At 45.8% G+C, this 19,996-nt stretch overlaps 1 protein-coding gene across 9 annotated transcripts in view; it reads right to left on the reverse strand.

Annotated features, from left to right (window-relative positions):
* Positions 1-4,189: 4,189 nt before the first annotated feature.
* Gapvd1 (GTPase activating protein and VPS9 domains 1) overlaps positions 4,190-19,996 on the reverse strand; it is an 80,770-nt gene continuing 64,963 nt past the window's right edge. For all 9 annotated transcript variants that reach the window (XM_057754559.1, XM_057754557.1, XM_057754558.1 and 6 more), the window contains 7 exons: positions 18,768-18,877; positions 18,209-18,368; positions 16,783-16,970; positions 11,594-11,807; positions 8,231-8,303; positions 6,294-6,491; positions 4,190-6,090 (listed from right to left, as the gene is read on the reverse strand). In XM_057754559.1, coding sequence (XP_057610542.1) covers positions 5,950-6,090; positions 6,294-6,491; positions 8,231-8,303; positions 11,594-11,807; positions 16,783-16,970; positions 18,209-18,368; positions 18,768-18,877 — 1,084 coding nt within the window. In that variant the 3' untranslated portion in view covers positions 4,190-5,949. The remainder of the gene's footprint in view (positions 6,091-6,293; positions 6,492-8,230; positions 8,304-11,593; positions 11,808-16,782; positions 16,971-18,208; positions 18,369-18,767; positions 18,878-19,996) is intronic.

A 19,996-nucleotide genomic window follows, 5' to 3' on the forward strand; every position in this document is an offset into this window, starting at 1 on the left:
TGTCTCAACAAAACAAAACAAAAACAAGAAAAACCAAAAAGCCAATTCCAGGAGTCCACCACCAAAAATGACAATTTGATCATGATGGGTGCCATCAGCTCCCCTGGCTGGGTTAATCAGGAACCCACAGAAGAAACCCTAGCTGTCAACAGACCCAAGTCGCAAAAGTTTTGTCACAACTATGAATCAGGAGACCTAGAGAAGCTCAAGTGAAAACTCACTTTGGCCATTCATGAGTGTGGCATAAAACTCCATGCATGAGTCAGAACGTGGCTTCCCAGATAGAAGTAAAATCACTGCATTTCAAGTTTGTTTATTGCCAAAAAGCATCTTGCAGGCAAGATGGATTCTGTTTTTGTTTTTTATCTCCTTAGGCAGAGATTGCCCAGTATAACCATGTGATAAATGACTGTAGTCTGTGGACTAACTTAAGCAGAAGGGACTTGGTGCCCAGAGCACTCAACCTGCCATGTTTATGTGGGAAGAGGCAGGCATATGGCCGGGGGACTTCAGGCCAGGTCCCATGTTCCAGGACACCTTGGCAGTGCTGAATGTCAGAGACTCCACTACCTGAGTTAGAGGGGCTAAGTGGACACAAACAGTACAAGAGACACATTGGTGTGGGAGAATTGTCTGTATTCTGTCAATCATGTTTTAAATAAATACTGATTGGCCAGGCAGAAAGTATAGGCAGGTCAACCAGACAGGAAGTAGAGGCAGGGTGATGAGAACAGGAGAATGCTAGGAAGGAGGAAGCCCATTCCTCCAGAGTCCTGCCCAGACCACAGAAGAAGGATGTGACCTGCCCCACTGAGAAAGGTACTGAGCCATGTGGCTAGTATATACTAGAACAATGGGGTAGTATAAACTATAAGAGTTAACAAGAAGCCTGAGCTAAGGGGCCAATCAGTTTATAATCTTATAGAGACTTCTGTGTGATTTTTGGGGGGACTTACCAGCTATGAGAACTGGACAGGACAGAAACCCCACCAAGCCCAGCCCTCATGTTACAGACACAGGCACCTCCAATTTAGCAAGAGACGATGGAGTCTCCCAATTTTAGGCAAGTGAGAGCATGTGTTAACTCTGAGTACTGTGAAGGAAAACAGACCTCAGACAGCTTTCAGATGCCTCCTGCCCAGGCAGAAGCATGTCTTCCTGGAAGCACCTTCCATCAGGAGAGCCTTCACTTCACAGGGCAGCTCTGCTGCCTTGCAGACAGGCCCGCCTTTCCATGGCCTGCCTCCACTGAGGTTATCACTGCAGCTGGAGGGCACAACAAAAGCCAATGAATACTGAGCATTGATCAGGTAGGTCGGTGTTAAGACAGTGGCCAGTCAGCTCAAGGACTGCTGGAGTCATTTTAGTTTTTTCCAGCACCATATAAAAAAGGTTTTTATTTAGAGTCTTTTTTATCTAGCCCAGGCTGGCCTCAAATTTGCAGTCTTCCATATGAACAAGTATCTGTGGCTAATTTCTTAAGTAAAACTCATGGATAACATTAGTGACATTCAAGAGGTAAATCACATTTTCACAATGCTTCTGAACACGGAATACAGAGCACACGTAGTGAAGAACACAGAGCACACACAGTGAAGAACACGGAGCACACGTAGTGAAGAACACAGAGCACACGCAGTGAAGAACACGGAGCACAAACAGTGAAGAACACAGAGCACACGCAGTGAAGAACACGGAGCACACGCAGTGAAGAACACAGAGCACACGCAGTGAAGAACTCAGAGCACACACAGTGAAGAACATGGAACACAGAGCACATGCAGTGAAGAACACAGAGCACATGCAGTGAAGAACACAGAGCACACACAGTGAAGAACACGGAACACAGAGCACACGCAGTGAAGAACACAGGAACACAGAGCACACGCAGTGAAGAACACAGAACACAGCACACGCAGTGAAGGACACAGAACACAGAGCACACAGCAGTGGAGGAGAACACCATCTCTGCTCACAACACTGGGTTCACAGACAGACTGGGAGGCAGGATGACTGCAGGCCCATGGATACAGGATCCCAGAGATGCTCGCTGGAGGAAAGCTAGCGGAGCTTCAGGAGCAGTGACGCACAGAATCAGAGGCTGATGCAGGCGTCAGTCTGCAGACATGTCCACAGCTCAGATGGCAATCCTTCCACCCCTAAGCCCACCCTGCTCAGCTCTGCTCCTCTCACCACAGCAGGCCATACCTCCATTTGTCCAAGGGTTCTCCCCAGGAAAAAGCTACTCCCAGCCACCTGCTCTTGGAGCACTCACCAATACCAACCTGGCAAAGTTCAAGTATTTTTGGTTTTTATTGACTTGCTCTGCAGCCCTGCTCAGTCTCCATGGCCAGGATCACAGGTGTGAGCCACGCCTCTCAGGCACTTGGCATTCAGATTTCCAACAGTCTACTGCAGGAAAGTGCATTAGCTTCAAGAAAACAGTTCCTGCCAGGTGATGGTGGTGCATTCCTTTAACCCCAGCAGTGGGGAGGCAGAGGTGGCGGATCTCTGTGAGTTCAAGGCCAGTCTGGTCCATAAAACCTGTCCAGGACAGGCTCCAGAGGAACAGAGATAAAACCCTGTTTTGAAAAAGCAAATCAAACAAACAACCAAAAAAGGTTCCCGATCTGCCTCCCCAGTCACAGCAAACACAGAATAAGCAGTAGGTCTCAGAGAAGGAGGAGTGCAGACTCTCCTTCAGGAAGCAGCAGAGCTACACTGCAGGAGGGAACGGGCTGCCCCTCCATCTGCCTATGCAGTCCTCTAACTCATCTGAGGGGTGCGTGCCTTCCTTCCCTCTTCACACACCCGAGACTCCTAGTTGGCCTTTACTTAGTGCAGAGGCAACTCCACAGAAGCACCTGCAGCTGGTGCCTGGCTCGGCTTGCGGGAACGCCGTTCTTAGGCTGGAACACACCCTGCTGTTGGACTGGTACTGCGTCTTTGCTTAAACACTATAGGAATGAGAACTCACAAAGTCCAATTTCAATGAAGATGTTTAGGACACAACAGGGAGGGGACAACCATGCAGCACATCTACTTCCAATGCCCCAAAAGCCCAAGACCAGCAATTAATTACTGTGGTCAAGATTTTACCTAAGGTAGAAAAAAAAAAGCCAAGATGTTTCCTAGTTTAAAAAAAGTTTAGGGGCTGGAGCGTTAGCTCAGCAGTTAAAAGCCTTGGCTGCTCTTTGGAGGACTTGGGTTCAATCCCCAGCACCTATATGGCAGCTCACAACTGTCTGTGACTCTTGTTCCAGGGGATCCGACATCCACACACAGATACACATGCAGGCCAAACATCAAAGCACATAAAATACTCAAATTTAAAAAAAATTAAGTTTCTAAGGAAATATGGTCTATAATCTATTTCTATTACACTAAAAACAGAACGTTAACTGAAAACATAAACGAGTTTTTCTTTCCCTTAATCTACAGAACTGTCAGGAGCTGATTCACTGCCTCCGCATTTAATAGTCATCAATTTTGTAAATTCTATATAATAATCTCGGGCGCCCAAACATTTCCCAAGGTGCCTTGCACACTTCAGCCTTCATGTGGAAAAGCACTACGAGCACAGCAGGAATCTTGAGGACCAACGACTCCATTTTCCAGGAAAACACACAAACGGAGTGCCCTTCAGTCTCACATGCTACCACTGCCAGTGTAAATACTGGCTAAATTGAGAAATCAATACTTCAAGAACTCTCTCATGGGGGCTGAAGCCACAGCTCAGCAGCTAAGAACAGTGGCTGCTCTTCCAGAGGACGCAGGCAGCAGTCCCAGCACCCACAAGGCAGTTTGCCACCATCTGTAACTCCAGTTCCAGGGCACCTGGTGCCCTCCTCTGGACTCCATGGGCACTGCATAAACATGGTACACAGTCAGGCAGACAGGCAAACACCTAGACACATAAAATAAAATCAATAAATGTGGGAGGAGGAAAAGAATTCCAGCCTGACTGAAAGCAGTGATGGTGGCTGCTAGAGCCCTACTGGCTCCTGCTGGGTTTTAGGGGGTTTGTCTGCCCCCAGGGCAGTGCTGCCTTTGACCCCCCAAGCCCAGAGGCATTACCAATACCAAATTCTACCTCACCACTTGCCTGGGTAGTAGTGTGGCTCTCCACCTCAAACCCGCCACCTTCGCTCCACAGAAAAGAGCTCTGCTGCAGCATCCACATCTTCATGTTTATTTCCACAGTGATAACATGGAGTATGTTCAGCTACCATAACACAGAGAGAGAGATCTCTCGTTGATTTACAAGTTAAGTCCCATTAACAATGAATTTTAACTATTCAAAAATCTTCTGTTGACTTAACATCCACTGAACCAATGCTGAAGCAGATGTCAGACTCCACCTCATCGCAGAACCATGCCTTGGCTTGCAATGTACGTATGATGGAATGGATCGTCTGACACCAAGGCGAGGTTGACAATGACAGCCCACGAAGAACATGGCTTTCCTGACCCAACATTTGAAAGGATATTTTGTGGCTCTAGTTTTGATCCCTCCCTAAAGGCAGACACCACACCCACATCCTGTGTAAATTCCTATGGGGGTTTTCAGGGGCCGGGAAGAGGTGGAGCATGAAGAAAGTCCAGCTTCTTTTGGCACAGAGTTCTCCACCCATCTGCTCATGTCTGTGTCACAGGTCCCTTACAAGATGCCTGCATTGATGCCAGCAACAAGGGACATGACAGTGTGGGATCGCAGCATTTGTCAGAACAGCTGACCATGGTCAGGAACACACAAGGTGGAACCAGCCAGTGACGGCCTATGTACAAGACTTGTGCTTTGGTGTGGGTCCTCGGCCAGCTTCTCTGGCACCAAAGCCCATTCTGATTAACTGCTGATGTACAATGCAAACCAAACTACGGAAACACTTTTTTTTTCCAGAAGAGGGCAATAAAGGCACAGAAACCTGCCAAAATAGATTTTTTTTTTCACGTAAGAATAGTGTGGCTGATCAAAATAGTTTAACACTAGTAAAACCTGGATCAGTAGAGCAGACAATACAAATTAGTTTTAAAAAATGACATTCACTGAATCCTGGTCTGTGCATTCAATGTGAATAATCATCAAAAACAGATGACAATTAAGGGTCTGAAAGGGACCCTGTCTGTGGCTTCTACTCAAGTGTGTAGGGGCAAAGGGCATGGCACACCTGGCCATGTACTGCTTGTCCTATGTAATACATGACAGAGTCTATCCTGGTGTGCAGGCTCAACACATGTCCATGATGGCACATGCCTACATGACTTCCCCATCAAACTCCACACTTGGAGAGTAATGAACTATTATTACACACTAATAAATATTTCTGGTTTTGCTTTTAAGCTCAGCTTAAATTTTGTCAAGGAAACCATTTCACAAGAGGGAACGTCACAGCCTACTCTCAGCAACTGTCCTTGTTTATTAGAGTCTGAAGATGCCCATATTACATCAAATATAAATATATATTATATTTACATTTCCTTATTCACTTTCGACTCAGGAGAGTGTATCTATGGGAAGGGCTGTAGCATACACTCCGGAAACCCTCAGTGCAGCTGGCCTCCTGCTCCAATGCTGTGAGACAGGGTCTTACAAGACGCACACTGTTCTTTCTAAAATGAAAGGGACAAATAGGGAACCCATGAAAGGAGATCTGGACGTTTCCTAGAAGATTCTGGTTTTTTTGTTTGTTTGTTTTTTAAATATTTTAAAACACCTGGAAAAAACATGGTCCCTTTTGCAGTACTACTCTCTATTTGGGGACAAGAAATAAAATACGCAATTCAGGAAGGTTGAAAGGAGACAGAACCAGCGTGTTAGCTTGTTAATCTGCTTAGGAAGAGCCACTGGAAAAGTCTGGAAGCTGTACATATTAGACAAAACAATCTTCACACTGTCTTAGAGATTTGTTTCCTGGCAACAGTCCAATGCCTTGGTGGACCTGGTCTCGGTCACTTCCTGTCGTCGATGGTTTTAATAAACTCCACGGCGGCTGTGAACTGCATCCACCAGTAGGACTCCTCTCCAGACAGACAGCTGGCGTAGAAGCTGCTGATGTACTGCACAGTGGACAGCAGGCAGGGCGGGTTGGCCTAGACAGGTGGAAAATAAGAAAGAGCCCATTACTCGTGGGCTGCAGTCAGAGTCATCTCAGCACCTGTGACAGGATGCCACGCCACCATCTGGACAATGATCCCTAAACTGTTTGGAAATAAGCACCTTCAAGGGATTTGAACCTATCTATGACCCTGTTCAGGAGGCCACATGAACTATCAGACACTATCAAGAGACCCACCTTTATCAGCACGAACACCAGCACAGGGACAAAGTCATCTGCCCCAGGGACAGAGTCCTCGTTGGCCAGACTAAGGAGGTTCATGATGGTGGAGCACATCCTCAGGATGCACTGCACTTTGTCCCGCGGAGTCTTGTAAGCACTTATTGTCCTGATCTCTGACTGTGCAGACGGCCACGGGGCCTCACGAAGATAAACCTAAGCCAGATGGTAGATAACATACAGATCACAAATCCAACAGCAACCTGCACTGCAGCCACGGAGCCTGTCCCATCAAGCTGAGGACAAGGGACTGTTCTTCTCTCCCACCCAAGACATGGGGACAGAGACGGTACACCACAGAGCCTGGACATGGGGACAGAGACGGTACACCACAGAGCCTGGACATGGGGACAGAGACGGTACACCACAGAGCCTGGACATGGGGACAGAGACGGTACACCACAGAGCCTGGACATGGGGACAGAGACGGTACACCACAGAGCCTGGACATGGGGACAGAGACGGTACACCACAGAGCCTGGACATGGGGACAGAGACGGTACACCACAGAGCCTGGACATGGGGACAGAGACGGTACACCACAGAGCCTGGACATGGGGACAGAGACGGTACACCACAGAGCCTGGACATGGGGACAGAGACGGTACACCACAGAGCCTGGACATGGGGACAGAGACGGTATACACAGAGCCTGGATATCGGGACAGAGACGGTATACACAGAGCCTGGATATCGGGACAAAGACGGTATACACAGAGCCTGGAGCTCAGAACTGTCCCGTGTTTCTGACAAAACTAGAATGAGACTTTCCAGAAGCACAGACAAGTCAGCAAAAGGCAATGTAAACATCATATGAATATTTGCTGCAGCGGTTCTAGGACAAAAAAACTAACTCGCAGCCCAGGATGGTGGCAGAAGCTTGGGAAGCCAGCACTTGGGGGATCAAGGCAGGAGGATCAGGAGTCTAAAGCCTCAGCAACACAGCAGGCTTGAAGCCAGATTGGAATACATAAGAACCTGTTACTACTTGGGAGGCAGAAGCAAGTGGATCTCTGTGAGTTCAAGGACAGCCTGGTCAACATAGTGAGACCCTGTCTTGAAAAACAACCACAATATCAAGAACCTATCTCAAATAAATAATATAAACAAATAAATAAATAAGCAAGACTACAAAAAACCCACACCAAAGATAATGTAAAACTTCATAGACTTTGTGTTTCATTATAAGGAATTTCTGTTTTTGTTTTGTTTTTCAAGACAGGGTTTCTCTGTGTAGCCCTGTCTGTGCTGGAACTTGCTCTGTAGACCAGGCTGGCTTTAAACTCATAGAGATCCTCCTGTCTCTGCCTCCTGAGTGCTGGGATTAAAAGTGTGAACTACCATGCCCGGATGCCCGGCTTCACTGTAAGGAAGTTTTCACAACTAGAAGACTCAAGCAGTTGACACCCTGCAGCCTCCTCAGGAGAAAGCGAAGGAGAGCTTATCTGAGCAGCTGTCCTGAGGCCATGCAGACCTGAGCATTTTTTCAGGAACAGTTCTTTTTTTTTTTTTTGGTTCTTCGAGACAGAGTTTCTCTGTGGTTTGGGTTCCTGTCCTGGAACTAGCTCTTGTAGACCAGGCTGGTCTCAAACTCACAGCCTGCCTCTGCCTCCCGAGATTAAAGGCGTGCGCCACCACCGCCCGGCTCAGGAACAGTTCTTATCTGGCAGAAGGTGTGCAGGGACAGCACATGCCTGCCAAGGAAGAGAGCCACTGAAGGGAACCCTCCTGTGGGTTCTTCCTGCTCTTCCACTAAGTCCCGGAAGGACCCTCAGAACAGTGATAGTGTGAGGAAGAGCACCAGAAGTGGTGTTCTCCACTGTGGGGGGCGTAGGCGCCTTGCTCCAGTGGAGGCCCTCCGCCCACCATCCGCACTGCACACAAGCCCCTGTTACCTCTGGAATCTGCAGGGCTCTGTGGTTGGCAGTCACCACTTTAGACAGTCTCTGGATGTGTTCATGCAGAACCCTGAAAAGTACCCAGAATTCAAAGGTAAATGCACATTTCTGGAAACAGAGCATGCAAACAGTCACACTTGTATTTATCAAAACAAAGTATCTTACTCACTTCTAGATACAGTTACATTATGGCTGAGGCTCTCTTAGTCCTAAGTATACTTTATTTAAAAAGGCTCCTCCTAGCTTGGCATGTGCTACAAGGTAAGTTAGAGGCTAGTCTGACTATGTAAAAAACACTGTCCCCCAAAACAAGAACAACAAAGAAGGTCATATTATATACTCCAAGCAAGGCAATGGAAACCTGTAATTGCAGCCATAGGTTAAGGGAGGGATTAGGAAGACACAGCCAGCTTGGACCACAGAGCAAGACTATTTCTAGTTAAGATTCAAATAGACAAGATCGGGTGCTTTCAGGGTGATGGCCAGAGAAAAATGGCTTAATAAAAATAAAAAATAAAACAAAAAAAGATTCACTTAGAGCTGGGCATGGTGGTGCACACCTCACAGCACTTGGGAGGAAGAAGTAGGCGGATCTCAGTGAGTTTGAGGCCAGCTTGGTCTACAGAGCAAGTTTCAGGACAGCCAGGGCTACACAGAGAAACCCTGTCTTGAAAAGCCAAAAACAACAACAACAACAACAAAAACAAACAAACAAAAAACCACTTAGAAATGCTGAGGGGCTGGAGAGGTGGCTCAGCAATAAAGCACTCCAGAGAACCGAAGTTCTGCTCTTAGTGCCCAGGTCAGGCAGCTCCACACTGCCTCTAAGTCTAGCTGCCTTCAGGGCACGGCCCCTCACACACACATGTTCACGCTTACACAGACATATAAACAAAAATTGTTAAAATGTTTTAAAAAGAGAAATAAAGAAATGCTGAGTGAGCTGAGAGGATGCGGGAGTATGGAGGATGCGGGAGTATGGAGGATTCGGGGGTATGGAGGATGCGGGGGTATGGAGGATGCGGGGGTATGGAGGATGCAAGGGTATGGAGGATGGTGGAGTATGGAGTATGCGGGAATATGGAGGATGCGGGAGTATGGAGGAAGCCAGCATCCCAGGCAGAGGAAAAGGACTGAGCTTGAATACTTTTCAAAGAAAAGGAAGTAGGAAAACAGAAGGAAGTAACAAGTAGGGGAGGGTCATAGCAAAGACCACAGCTCACAGGTGGAGACAGGACTTCACTACCTGCCTGTCTTCATTTCAATAACCATATTAAGGTTTTAAAAGTTAAAGATCTGCCTCTGCAGCAGGAGCTAAATCCAGCCTTCTGGCTTCTGATCCTTTCTGGATCTTACAGTCTGTAAAACCTGCAGGAACGGATGGGGCAGTGGGTAGGAATAAACTCTCTGTGGTACACATAGCATCAACATCCCAACTCCGTATCCCATGCCTGATTCGCAAACAGGTGCTCAAAGAGGAAAGGGGCCCAGGGTAAGCAAGCACCCCGAGGCCAAGAGCACATGGCTGGGGAGGCTGGAATAATCCTAACGCCCACTTCACAGACAGGTATATTCTCTCAAACATGTCTGTAGGGTTGAGTGTGACTCAGTGATAGAGCAAACATAAAACCCAATGTGTGAACATACGCACACATACAAAAATCTGCAAAACCCAAAAACTACTAATAGCCTTCCTTGAAATCCTACCACATGGACTTCTGAGGGTTCCTGGGAACCTAAGTCATTGCTGGAAAACATGGTGATGTCAGTATGTTTGGGGGAAGAAACCAGGTTGTGAAGTAGCAGTCAGGAAAACAGAAGGAATGGCACCAAAATAGTTCAGTTGGGAGAGCATTAGACTGAAGGAAAACAGAAGAAAAATAAAAAAGCTAATTCTCTACCTTCTGGTACTCTTCATCACAGCCCGCCCCTGGCAGATTATTATTATTATTTTTTTTAAGACAGGTCTCACTATGGACTGTGTACTCCTTGGCCTTCCCAAGGCTGATTACAGGACTTCCCTTACCCAGCTCTGCGTTCTTTTCCATTTAGTGTAACACTGAGATCAAACTCAGGGCTTTTGTAGCTTACCACAGAGTTACATCCCTTGCCCACAAAATAATTTTTAAAAACAGCTTTATTGAGGTATAAGTCATATACCATACAATTGTGGATGCTTGTTGATATTCAAATATTAATATTAATTCTCAATAAATATATATTGAGCACACATTTATATATGTTCTTGATGCTGTGCTGGCCTTGAGATAAACCTCTTGCCTAAGCTGTGCAGTGCTGGGCTTACGGCATAAGAGATCACACTTGACTTAAGAGTTTATTTCCCACTCTTATGATGGATAGCCCAGCAGGGAAGAGAGCATGCGGTAATGAACGGGGGAAGACTGAGAGAAATGAAAGGGAAACTGAAGGCCTAGGTTCAGACCCCTGGCCTCCCTGTGCGTCCCTTTAGCCCCAGAGCTACAATGGTGGAGACAGGAAGATCCCAGGAGATTGGTGGCCAGCCAGGTTAGCTGAACTGTTGAGCCCTAGGTTCAGCAGACACCTTGTCTTAGAAATAGACCAAGAGCCGGGCGATGGTGGCGCACGCCTTTAATCCCAGCACTCGGGAGGCAGAGGCAGGCAGATTTCTGTGAGTTCGAGACCAGCCTGGTCTGCAGAGCTAGTTCCAGGACAGGCTCCAAAGCCACAGAGAAAACCTGTCTCAAAAAACCAAAAAAAAAGAAAAAGAAAGAAAAGAAAAGAAATAGACCAAGAGCAACTGAAAAAGACACAAGTTGACCTTTTCCCAGCCTCCCCACACAGACAGAGTGCTTGCGTAGCATGCACAAGGCCCTAAGTACAGACTAGCAGTGAGCGGGGTGTGAATGAGGAACTGAAAACACACAGGTCACAGCCATCTGTAACTCTAGTTCTAGAGGATCTGAAGCCCCCTTCTGGACTCTAAGAGCACCAGACACGCACATGGTGCACATGCAGACCAAACAAAATACATGTAAAATAAAAATCTTTGGAAAAGAAAAGAAACCATGACTCAAACAAATAGCAAACAACAATCACAGAACACGAGCAGTTTCTACTGGGAAGGAAATGGTTTCCTAAGGAAGGATGTCGGGCCAAGTGAAGCAACTAGCAAGAATTTATCCCTCAGAGCAGACCCAGAACACCATCTGAGGCAGGTGCACAGCAGAGCCTTTCAGAAACCACACAAGGTCATACTACTCTCTTCCTACTGTGCACAACCCTGCCAACAGGGTGTTCTCATGTACGCTGACTGCACAGCTGATGAGTGGAAATGTAACTGAGACATCTCCCTTTACAACTCCACACAGACGCACTCACTGGTCACGGAGAATGTCCCCGTCCTGGTTAGGGTAGAAAGCAAGCTTGAAGATCCGATTCATCACACTGCGCTCGATGGCCAGCTGGGCATCCTGCAGCTGCTCCTCACTGGCGTTCTGCCATATGACATCCTGAGCCATTGCACCATACAGAAACTGTAGAAAGTCCTCCACTTGAGCAGTTTTATCGTCAGCGGCAGTAAGTTTCTGAAAGTCTCCAAGGAAAACAGTCATCTTTAAAATATGCCACGAAGTAACTCTAAAAGGACTCACAGTGGACCCCACATATCTACTCTGTTCCCATCACCCTTATCTCCAGTGCTACATGGAAAAGTTAGAAATAAACACTGGTTTTATTTTTATCTCTTTTTTTTATATTTACTTATTTCTGGGGAGAGCGTGCAGCTGGCATAGCACACATGTGGAGGTCCGAAGCCACTTGTAGGAGTTGGTTTTCTCCACCATACGAGTCCCAGGAATCACACTCAGGTCATCAGGCTTGGTGACAAACGCCTTTATTCACCAAGCCATCTTCCCTGCCCTGGTCATAAGTTTTAAGGCACACACTGCGCTGGATAGATGAAGGATTCTAGAAAATCCCATTCTATCCAGCCGGGTGTGAATTCTCCCTCTCTCAGCACGGCCACTTCATTACGGCCGTCAGCCGTCCGTCTGCAGCATTCGGTCTACACACAGCAGAAAGACTCCACTGGGCATACGGGTGGCCTTAGGACTCGGCTCCATGGAAGGGAGAGTGATCTGTAGAAATCATCCTGCTAATTATGCTAATACCCTGAAGTCAAAAGTGTGTGGATGAGATTTTAGAAATTACAGACAAAATACCAAAAGCAGGAAAAAGAAATATGCAAATATTTGTTTCTTACAAAATATACAGTTTTTTATTTTAAATATACACCATTTTTTAAAAGTTGTGAGGCTGGGCAGTGGTGGCACATGCCTTTATTCCCAGCACTTGGGAGACAGAGGCAGGTGGATCTCTGTGAGTTCCAGGCCAGTCTGGTCTATAAGAGCTAGTTCCAGGACAGGCTCCAAAGCTACAGAGAAACCTTGTCTCAAAAAACCGAAAAAGTTGTGTGGATACAATTGGCTCATGGTGACAGATGGCTATATTCTCATCATCTGGAAGGCTGGGTTAGGAGGGTTATACTGGGATACACTGTGACTCTTGTCTCAAAAAACACACAAAAAAACAAATAAAACAAATGCTGGCCAGGGGGTAGTGGTGCGTGCTTTTAATGCCAGGACCCAGGATACAGAGGCAGGTAGATCTCTGCCAGTTCGAGGCCAGTCTGGTCTACAGAGCGAGTTCCAGGACAGCTAGGGCTATTTCACAAGAAACTGTCAGGGGAGGGAGGGAGCTGACATGGCCACACTTGACTTCATTGGAGTTAGGGGAAAAAAGATCAGTTCATGGATAGCCATGACTACACAGTGAGTTTGAAGGTAGCCTGGGCTACATGTGACTTTGAATCTAAAATAATATTGAAAAAGTAAATCCGGGGCTTAGCAGTTTAAGCACACTGGATGCTCTCCCAGAGGTCCTGAGTTCAATTCCCAGCAACCATATGGTGGCTCACAACCATCTGTAATGGGCTCTGATGTCCTATTCTGGCATGCAGGTATACATGAAGACAGAGCATGCATGTAAAAAATAAATATTTTCTTGGGTTATTTTTTTTTTCTCCCCAAGACAGGGTTTCTCTGTGTAGCTTTGGTGCCTGTCCTGGAACTAGCTCTTGAGTGCTGAGATTAAAGGCATGCACCACTACCACCTGGTTAAAAAAATAATTTTTTTAAAGGTTAAAATTTGAAAAAAGAAAGAGTAGATCCAAATTTAACATCTTCAATTCTCTTTCAATTGGGTGTTCTGCCTGCATGTATGCCTGATGCCTGCAGAGGTCAGAAGAGGGCTTCATGTTCCCTAGAACTAGAGTTATACACAGTTGTACGCTGGCAAAGAACCCAAGTTGTCTGGAAGAGCAGTCAGTGCTCTTAACTACTACTGAGCCATCTTTCCCCCCACTTCCTGCCCAGTTCAATTCCTTTTTTATTTTCTTTCTTTTCTTTTGGTTTTTCAAGACAGGGTTTCTCTGTGGCTTTGGGACCTGTCCTGGAACTAGCTCTTGTTAGACCAGGCTGGCCTCCAACTCACAGCCTCTGCCTGCCTCTGCCTTCTGAGTGCTGGGAATAAAGGCATGCACCACTATCGCCTGGCTTCAATTCTTAATATACAGATACTCAATCTGAGAGAAAAATAATGCAACTTAGATATGTGATATCAACGCTGACTACTTTTAGATGCTTGTGTTTGAAGCACTGGGGACAGCTGGGTCACTGCTACCACTAAACTTAGGTTCTCACTATGCCTTCACTTTTAATCTTGAGACAGGTTAGCCTTGAATTCCTAATTCTCCTCCCTGGTCTTATATTCACTCAATATTCCCGGAAACCCTTGAATGTGGGTTCTTCCGGCCTCAGGCCCCTGAGCAGCTTACAGATCTTAACATCATGCCCATAGTTTTCTTTTTTTCTTTGAGACAATGTCTTACCTTGTAACCAAGGCTGACTTAAATTTATCGTCCTCTTCCAGCCCCCAAGTGCTAGGTTATAGGTATTAGGTTTCAAAGGTTAAGAGCCGGGCAGATAGCATGCAACTCAAACCCCAAGACTTGGGATACACAGTAGAGACACAATGATCTCTATGGTTTCAAGGCCAGCCAGGGATACAGAGCAAGACTGTATCATCCCATCTCCCAAAAAAAAGCAATCAAAGAAAAAGCCCAACAAAACACACACACACACACACACCACACAAAAGTGAAGCTGCCATTTGATCTCTACATTATTGCAGATTTCTGCTTTGTGAATGGCCTGCATTTTCGCCATCTGGATGTACTGAATTAACACATGTGATAATGTGCACCTAGGTAGGAAGCACATCCTGGAGGCAGGGTTGTCAAGATCTGTGGCCACCCACCCATTCTGAGCAGAGGTCTTCCAAACCTTCAATTTTCACTCCAGTAGCTAAGCAGCGGACACAGGGGTGGCTTCCCTACCCATCCTGAGTTAGGTACCATGTCCACAGAGCAGACGGCAGTGATAGCTGGCCAGCATCTGCAGGATAATGATCTGGTCCTCCCTCCAGCATGCTGGAACAGCAGCAGCCCATCACTGAATGAGTCTCTTCAAGTGACAGCTCTGAATTTAGATGGTGACCCCATCTGGACTACGCTGATACTGACAGCAGTTTCAGGTAGCCCATCTGTGGTATAAAGTTCCTTCAACATAGCTCTGGGAGCCTTTTAGGTTTCCCTCCATCTTCCTTTCTCTTTTTCTTTCTTTCTTTTTTTTTTTTTGATAAATCTTTTATTATTTATTTTTTAAATATTTATTTTTTTCTATGTAGACAATTGCTTTGTTTGCATGTATGTCTGTGTGTCCACATGTATCCTCTGAGGATAAAAGAGGGAAATGGAGTTATTGACATTTGTGAGCTGCCATGTGGGTACTAGGAATCAAACCTCAGTCCCCTGCAAAAACATTGGGTTCTTACAAAGTGTTGAGCTAACTCTCCAGCCTATTTAGGGTTTCAGCCAAAAATCTGGACTGTGTTCACCCAAAACTTCTCCCTGTCTTTTCAGAGAATCAATCCCAAAGTCATCCCAAGAACACAAAACCTTGGGCCTGGGAGATGGCTCAGTGGATAGGGACGATTGCTGCCAGCCAGAAGACCCAAGTCAGATCCTGTGATGGCGATTGTCGACCATCAACCCAACCACAACTGTGGTCAACTAACACCCAAGTGAGAGAATTATTAGTATTATTATTAATTAAAGCATTTGAAGTAGAAAAAGTTCACTTCTAATCTGGATCTTCTTTTTTTTTGTTTTTTTCGAGACAGGGTTTCTCTGTGGTTTTTGGAGCCTATCCTGGAACTAGCTCTTGTAGACCAGGCTGGTCTCGAACTCACAGAGATCCGCCTGCCTCTGCCTCCCGAGTGCTGGGATTAAAGGCGTGCGCCACCACCACCCGGCTCTAATCTGGATCTTTTGAGGTGCGATTGTACACCTTTAATCTGGGCCACACATTCTGCTGGCAGTCTATATAAAGAAGATGGAGGAGAAGGGAACATTTGCTCTCTGCCTGCTTGCCCTACTCTTGCTGGCAAGTGATTCCTTCACTGGAATTACAGCCTATTTCTTAAGAATTCTGGTGTATAATGAAGACTAGCTGAGACTAAATAACTACCAGATTCTTGGACCTTCCATTTATGGGCAGCTATTGTTGGACTAGCTGAACAACAAACTGTAAGTCATTCTTATAAATCCCACACATAAATAAATATATAGTTCTATCAGTTGTGTTCCTCTAGAGAACCCTCCAGATCCCATGGAGCCACACAGTGGAAGGAGAGAACCAACTCCATCAAGATATCTTATCCTTCCATCACATGCTGAGGCATGCCCCAGGCCCCAAAAATTTATAAATAAAAGTCATAAAAATAAATCTTAGCTATAGATGGCTCAGCAGTTAAAAGCAGCTTGCTACTCTTCCGGATGATGGGAATTTGGTTCCCAGGATCCAGGTGCACCTTACAACTGCCTGTAACTTGAGTACCAGGAGATCTGATCCCTCTTCTGGCTTTTACACACTTACACACACACACACACACACACACACACACACAAATACTAAAAATCTCCTTTCTAATTATTATTATTATTTTTTTACTGTGTCACATGTCTGTGCATTGTGTATGTGCCTGGTCCCTGCATACGCTAGAAGAGAGCGGATCCCTGAACTAGCACTATAGATGATTATAAGCTGCTGCTGACTGGGAATTGAACCCTGGTCCTTAGGAAGAGCAGCCAGTGCTCATAACTGCTGAGCCATATCTCCAGTCTTCAAAATCTGGAAGGAAAGAAGGAAAGAAGGAAAGAAGGGAGGGAGGGAGGGAGGGAGGGAGGGAGGGGTGGGAGGGAGGGAGGGAGGGAGGGAGGGAGGGAAGGAAGGAAGGAAGGAAGGAAGGAAGGAAGGAAGGAAGGAAGGAAGGAAGGAAGGAAGGGAGGAAATGGGTAGTTAAGTAAGTTAAGGCTCTAAATCAGCAAAGCAAAACAATTCTTCCATCTCACATGGCTGAGGAGATGTCTGAATGCATTTAGTAGTTACCTTGAATGAACTCCCTGATCTTTTTTTCTTTGCTCTCAAGCAGTAACCGTACACACACAGTGGTAAAATACCGATTGGCCACCTCTTTGTCCCGCAAAACTCTTTGCAAAAGCCTTTCCAAGTGAGCCTGTGTGGTCTGCAGTCCTTGTCGACAGCGGGTGAGATAAGCAATATATGGGGCTCTTTTCCTGAAGGGAAAAAGTACTAGTGATCATCAGATGTATACAGCACGTACTTACATACTTTCTTCAGCAACTAAGAGTGTTACTTTTTTAAAACAATTACTTTATAGACTGTGATTTTTACAAGTTGGCACAAGAGGCTGTAGACAAGCATCTTGGGAACTATCTGCACTGCCAGCTCAAGAAAGAAAACACTTATACATGGTTCGGTGATACATATCATTGGCACCTAACTTCCCATATCTCCAAGGTCCTCTGCAAACTCATTTATTATGGAAACATAGTCTCCATCCTTGTAGGACACAAGTTAACAGAAAATTGGCTGCTGAACAAAATACAAATTATATACACGAGATCACTAAGTAACCACTACCACTTATTTGCTTAGTGTTAATGTAATGAGATCCTCTAAGACTAGGAGCTTCCATTCTGCCTATGTGCAGCACTCACATTCCCCCGTACTGACTAGGCCTTGGCAGCAAAATCCCTAAGATTATATCTGCTTCTCTGGCCCTCTAGAGTCTTTCCTAATACATGTAAAAAAAAATATGTGTGTGTGTGTGTGTGTGTGTGTGATAACCTAGTCATCCTGGCCTCACAATGGCAGAAAATCTATTTACCTGCTTTTAAAAGATTATTACTATAAACACGAGTGAGTACAACTGTGCCAAGCATGCATGTAGAGCTCACAGACAGCTTTTGTGAAATCAGTTCTCTCCTTCACCTTTGTGTGAGTTCTGGAGATCTCACTTAGGCTGTCAAGCTTCCACGGCATGCGCCTTTATCCTGTGGCCCCACCTGCCCTTTCTTTGCAGACAGGATTCCTTACTTACCTGGAGTCTGCAACCTTGTCTAGTCAGCAAGCCCCCAGGATTCATATGAATCCATTTCCCTCGAGAAGGAGTTGCAGGCACATCCCACCATGCCCGGCTTTTGCCTGGTGCTGGAGAACCAAACTCAGGTCCTCATGGTTGTACTTTACTGAGCTGCTTCCCCAACCCCCTTTTTTTTTACCTCCTTTTATGCAAAGTTCAAGTTATACTTCTTTATTAGCAAGAACTGTTGGTAATAACATTTCTAAATTGTGTTGTTTAAAAAGCTCTATCTAAGTAAAGATAGTCACATAGCTTCATTTCTTCAATAAAGACCAACTAAAACAAGAAGCTTCCCTCAAAACAAAGAAACACCACAAACCAGCGCCAGCTTGCAGTCAGATCCATAAACTGGCCGGGTTGGAACAGTACCTGTAGTCTTCAGCAATGGATGCCAGCAGCTTCCTACAAGTCCTATTGTCAAAGCGGCACACACAACGCATTGTTTCTTGAAGTTGAGCCATTAAGTTCTTATCTTGTAAATTAATTGCTTCAGCTATTTGAACTTTTAAAAAGCATACAATTTCATTGTCTAAAAAGAAACAAAAACAAGAGTTCTGTTAGGGTATACACACCCTGGGCTATCAATCCTGTTACACAGCAAACCATTAGAGCCAAACAGTACTGCCACTCTTGTTAAGAAAATAAATAATCAGAAATCAAAGTACCAGGAGCGGGGGAGAAGGCTCAGTGATTAAGAGCCCATGTTGCTCTTCCAGCCAGAGGACTGGAGCTCAGATCCCAGCACCCACCCTAGGCAGCTCACAACTGTCTGAACTCCAGCTCCACACACAGCAAACACACAGATACTTATATAAATCTTAAAAAGGGGGATCAAAGTACCCTTAAACGACTTAAATGAATTTCTGTCAGTGGGCAGCTAAAGGAGGCAGCTGTGCATGTGGGAGAGAGAGTCATGGGGCTGACTTGCCTTCTGGGTCTGTGTGGTCAGGCAGTCCATTCCTTGTTGAGTGGCTTAGCACTGGAAAGGCCACCGAGTCCGCAGAGCAAAGAGCAAGCCTCAGCTTCTTTTTTACATCTCTGAAGAGTAGGTATAGGGCACATTAATTTACTTACATAGAAATGATCTCATCCTCTTTTGTGTGGCTGGAGTTGGGACCCAGGACTTCCAGCTAAGCATACCCTCAGCCAGAAATGGCACATTTTACTGATTTTTACACATACACAATTATGTTAGCTCAGAACTCAAATGATTCTTTAAGAAAATATCAGTTTCAGCTGACTGATACCTCACTGAGAGCACCTCTAATTCCTAAGTGAGAGGTTTGGAAGTGTGCTCTGCGCAAGTCCAGTCAGGTCACCACAATCAGTCAAAAATTCCTATGATCTAAGTACACTGAGGTCACAGAAAGTGCTGAGAGTGGACAGAGGGCATATCACAACACAGACACCTACAGCCAACCTGCATGCTGTCTACCAGTCACACATGTCAGTCCTGCAAAGACAAGCCCATCCACTGCCAAAAACAAACAAAACAAAACAAAAAAGCCACACTTGCTGTGTTCTACTTGGAGGTTTGTGCTGAGATCAGATTCTCTAACTTCCCACCTACTACATGTGGTGGCACAGCCTCTTCAGTAGAGGCTGCCTTCTAGCCTTCTACAGCAACATGGTATCTCTTTCCCTTACTACAACCTGTGGCCCTTCCTGGCCCTGTGGGAGTGTTTAAAGAGGGGAATTTGATGTCCTGGAAAAAAAAAAAAACAATTTTTTCTTCTTCCATGGGTCATCACATGCCCACTTCATGACTTGGGCCTTGCCTTAGCAGATTTATCCCTACTTTTTTTTTTTGACAGGGTTTCTCTGTGGTTTTGGAGCCTGTCCTGGAACTCGCTCTTGTAGACCAGGCTGGTCTCGAACTCACAGAGATCCGCCTGCCTCTGCCTCCCGAGTGCTGGGATTAAAGGCGTGCGCCACCACCGCCCGGCCAGATTTATCCCTACTTAACAACTAATTTAGAAATCAAACTCATCAAACATAATAGTTACCATGGTCTTAGTTTGCTTTCTATTGTTGTGATAAACACCATGGCCAAAAGCAACTTGGGAAGAAAACAGCCTATTGGGTTCCTATGTACAGTCAATCATTGAGGGAAGCCAAGGGCAGGAACTCAAGCAGGAACAGAAGCAGGAATCACGG

This window comes from Chionomys nivalis, chromosome 22 (genome assembly GCF_950005125.1).
Source record: "Chionomys nivalis chromosome 22, mChiNiv1.1, whole genome shotgun sequence".
Taxonomy (NCBI): Eukaryota; Metazoa; Chordata; class Mammalia; order Rodentia; family Cricetidae; genus Chionomys; species Chionomys nivalis.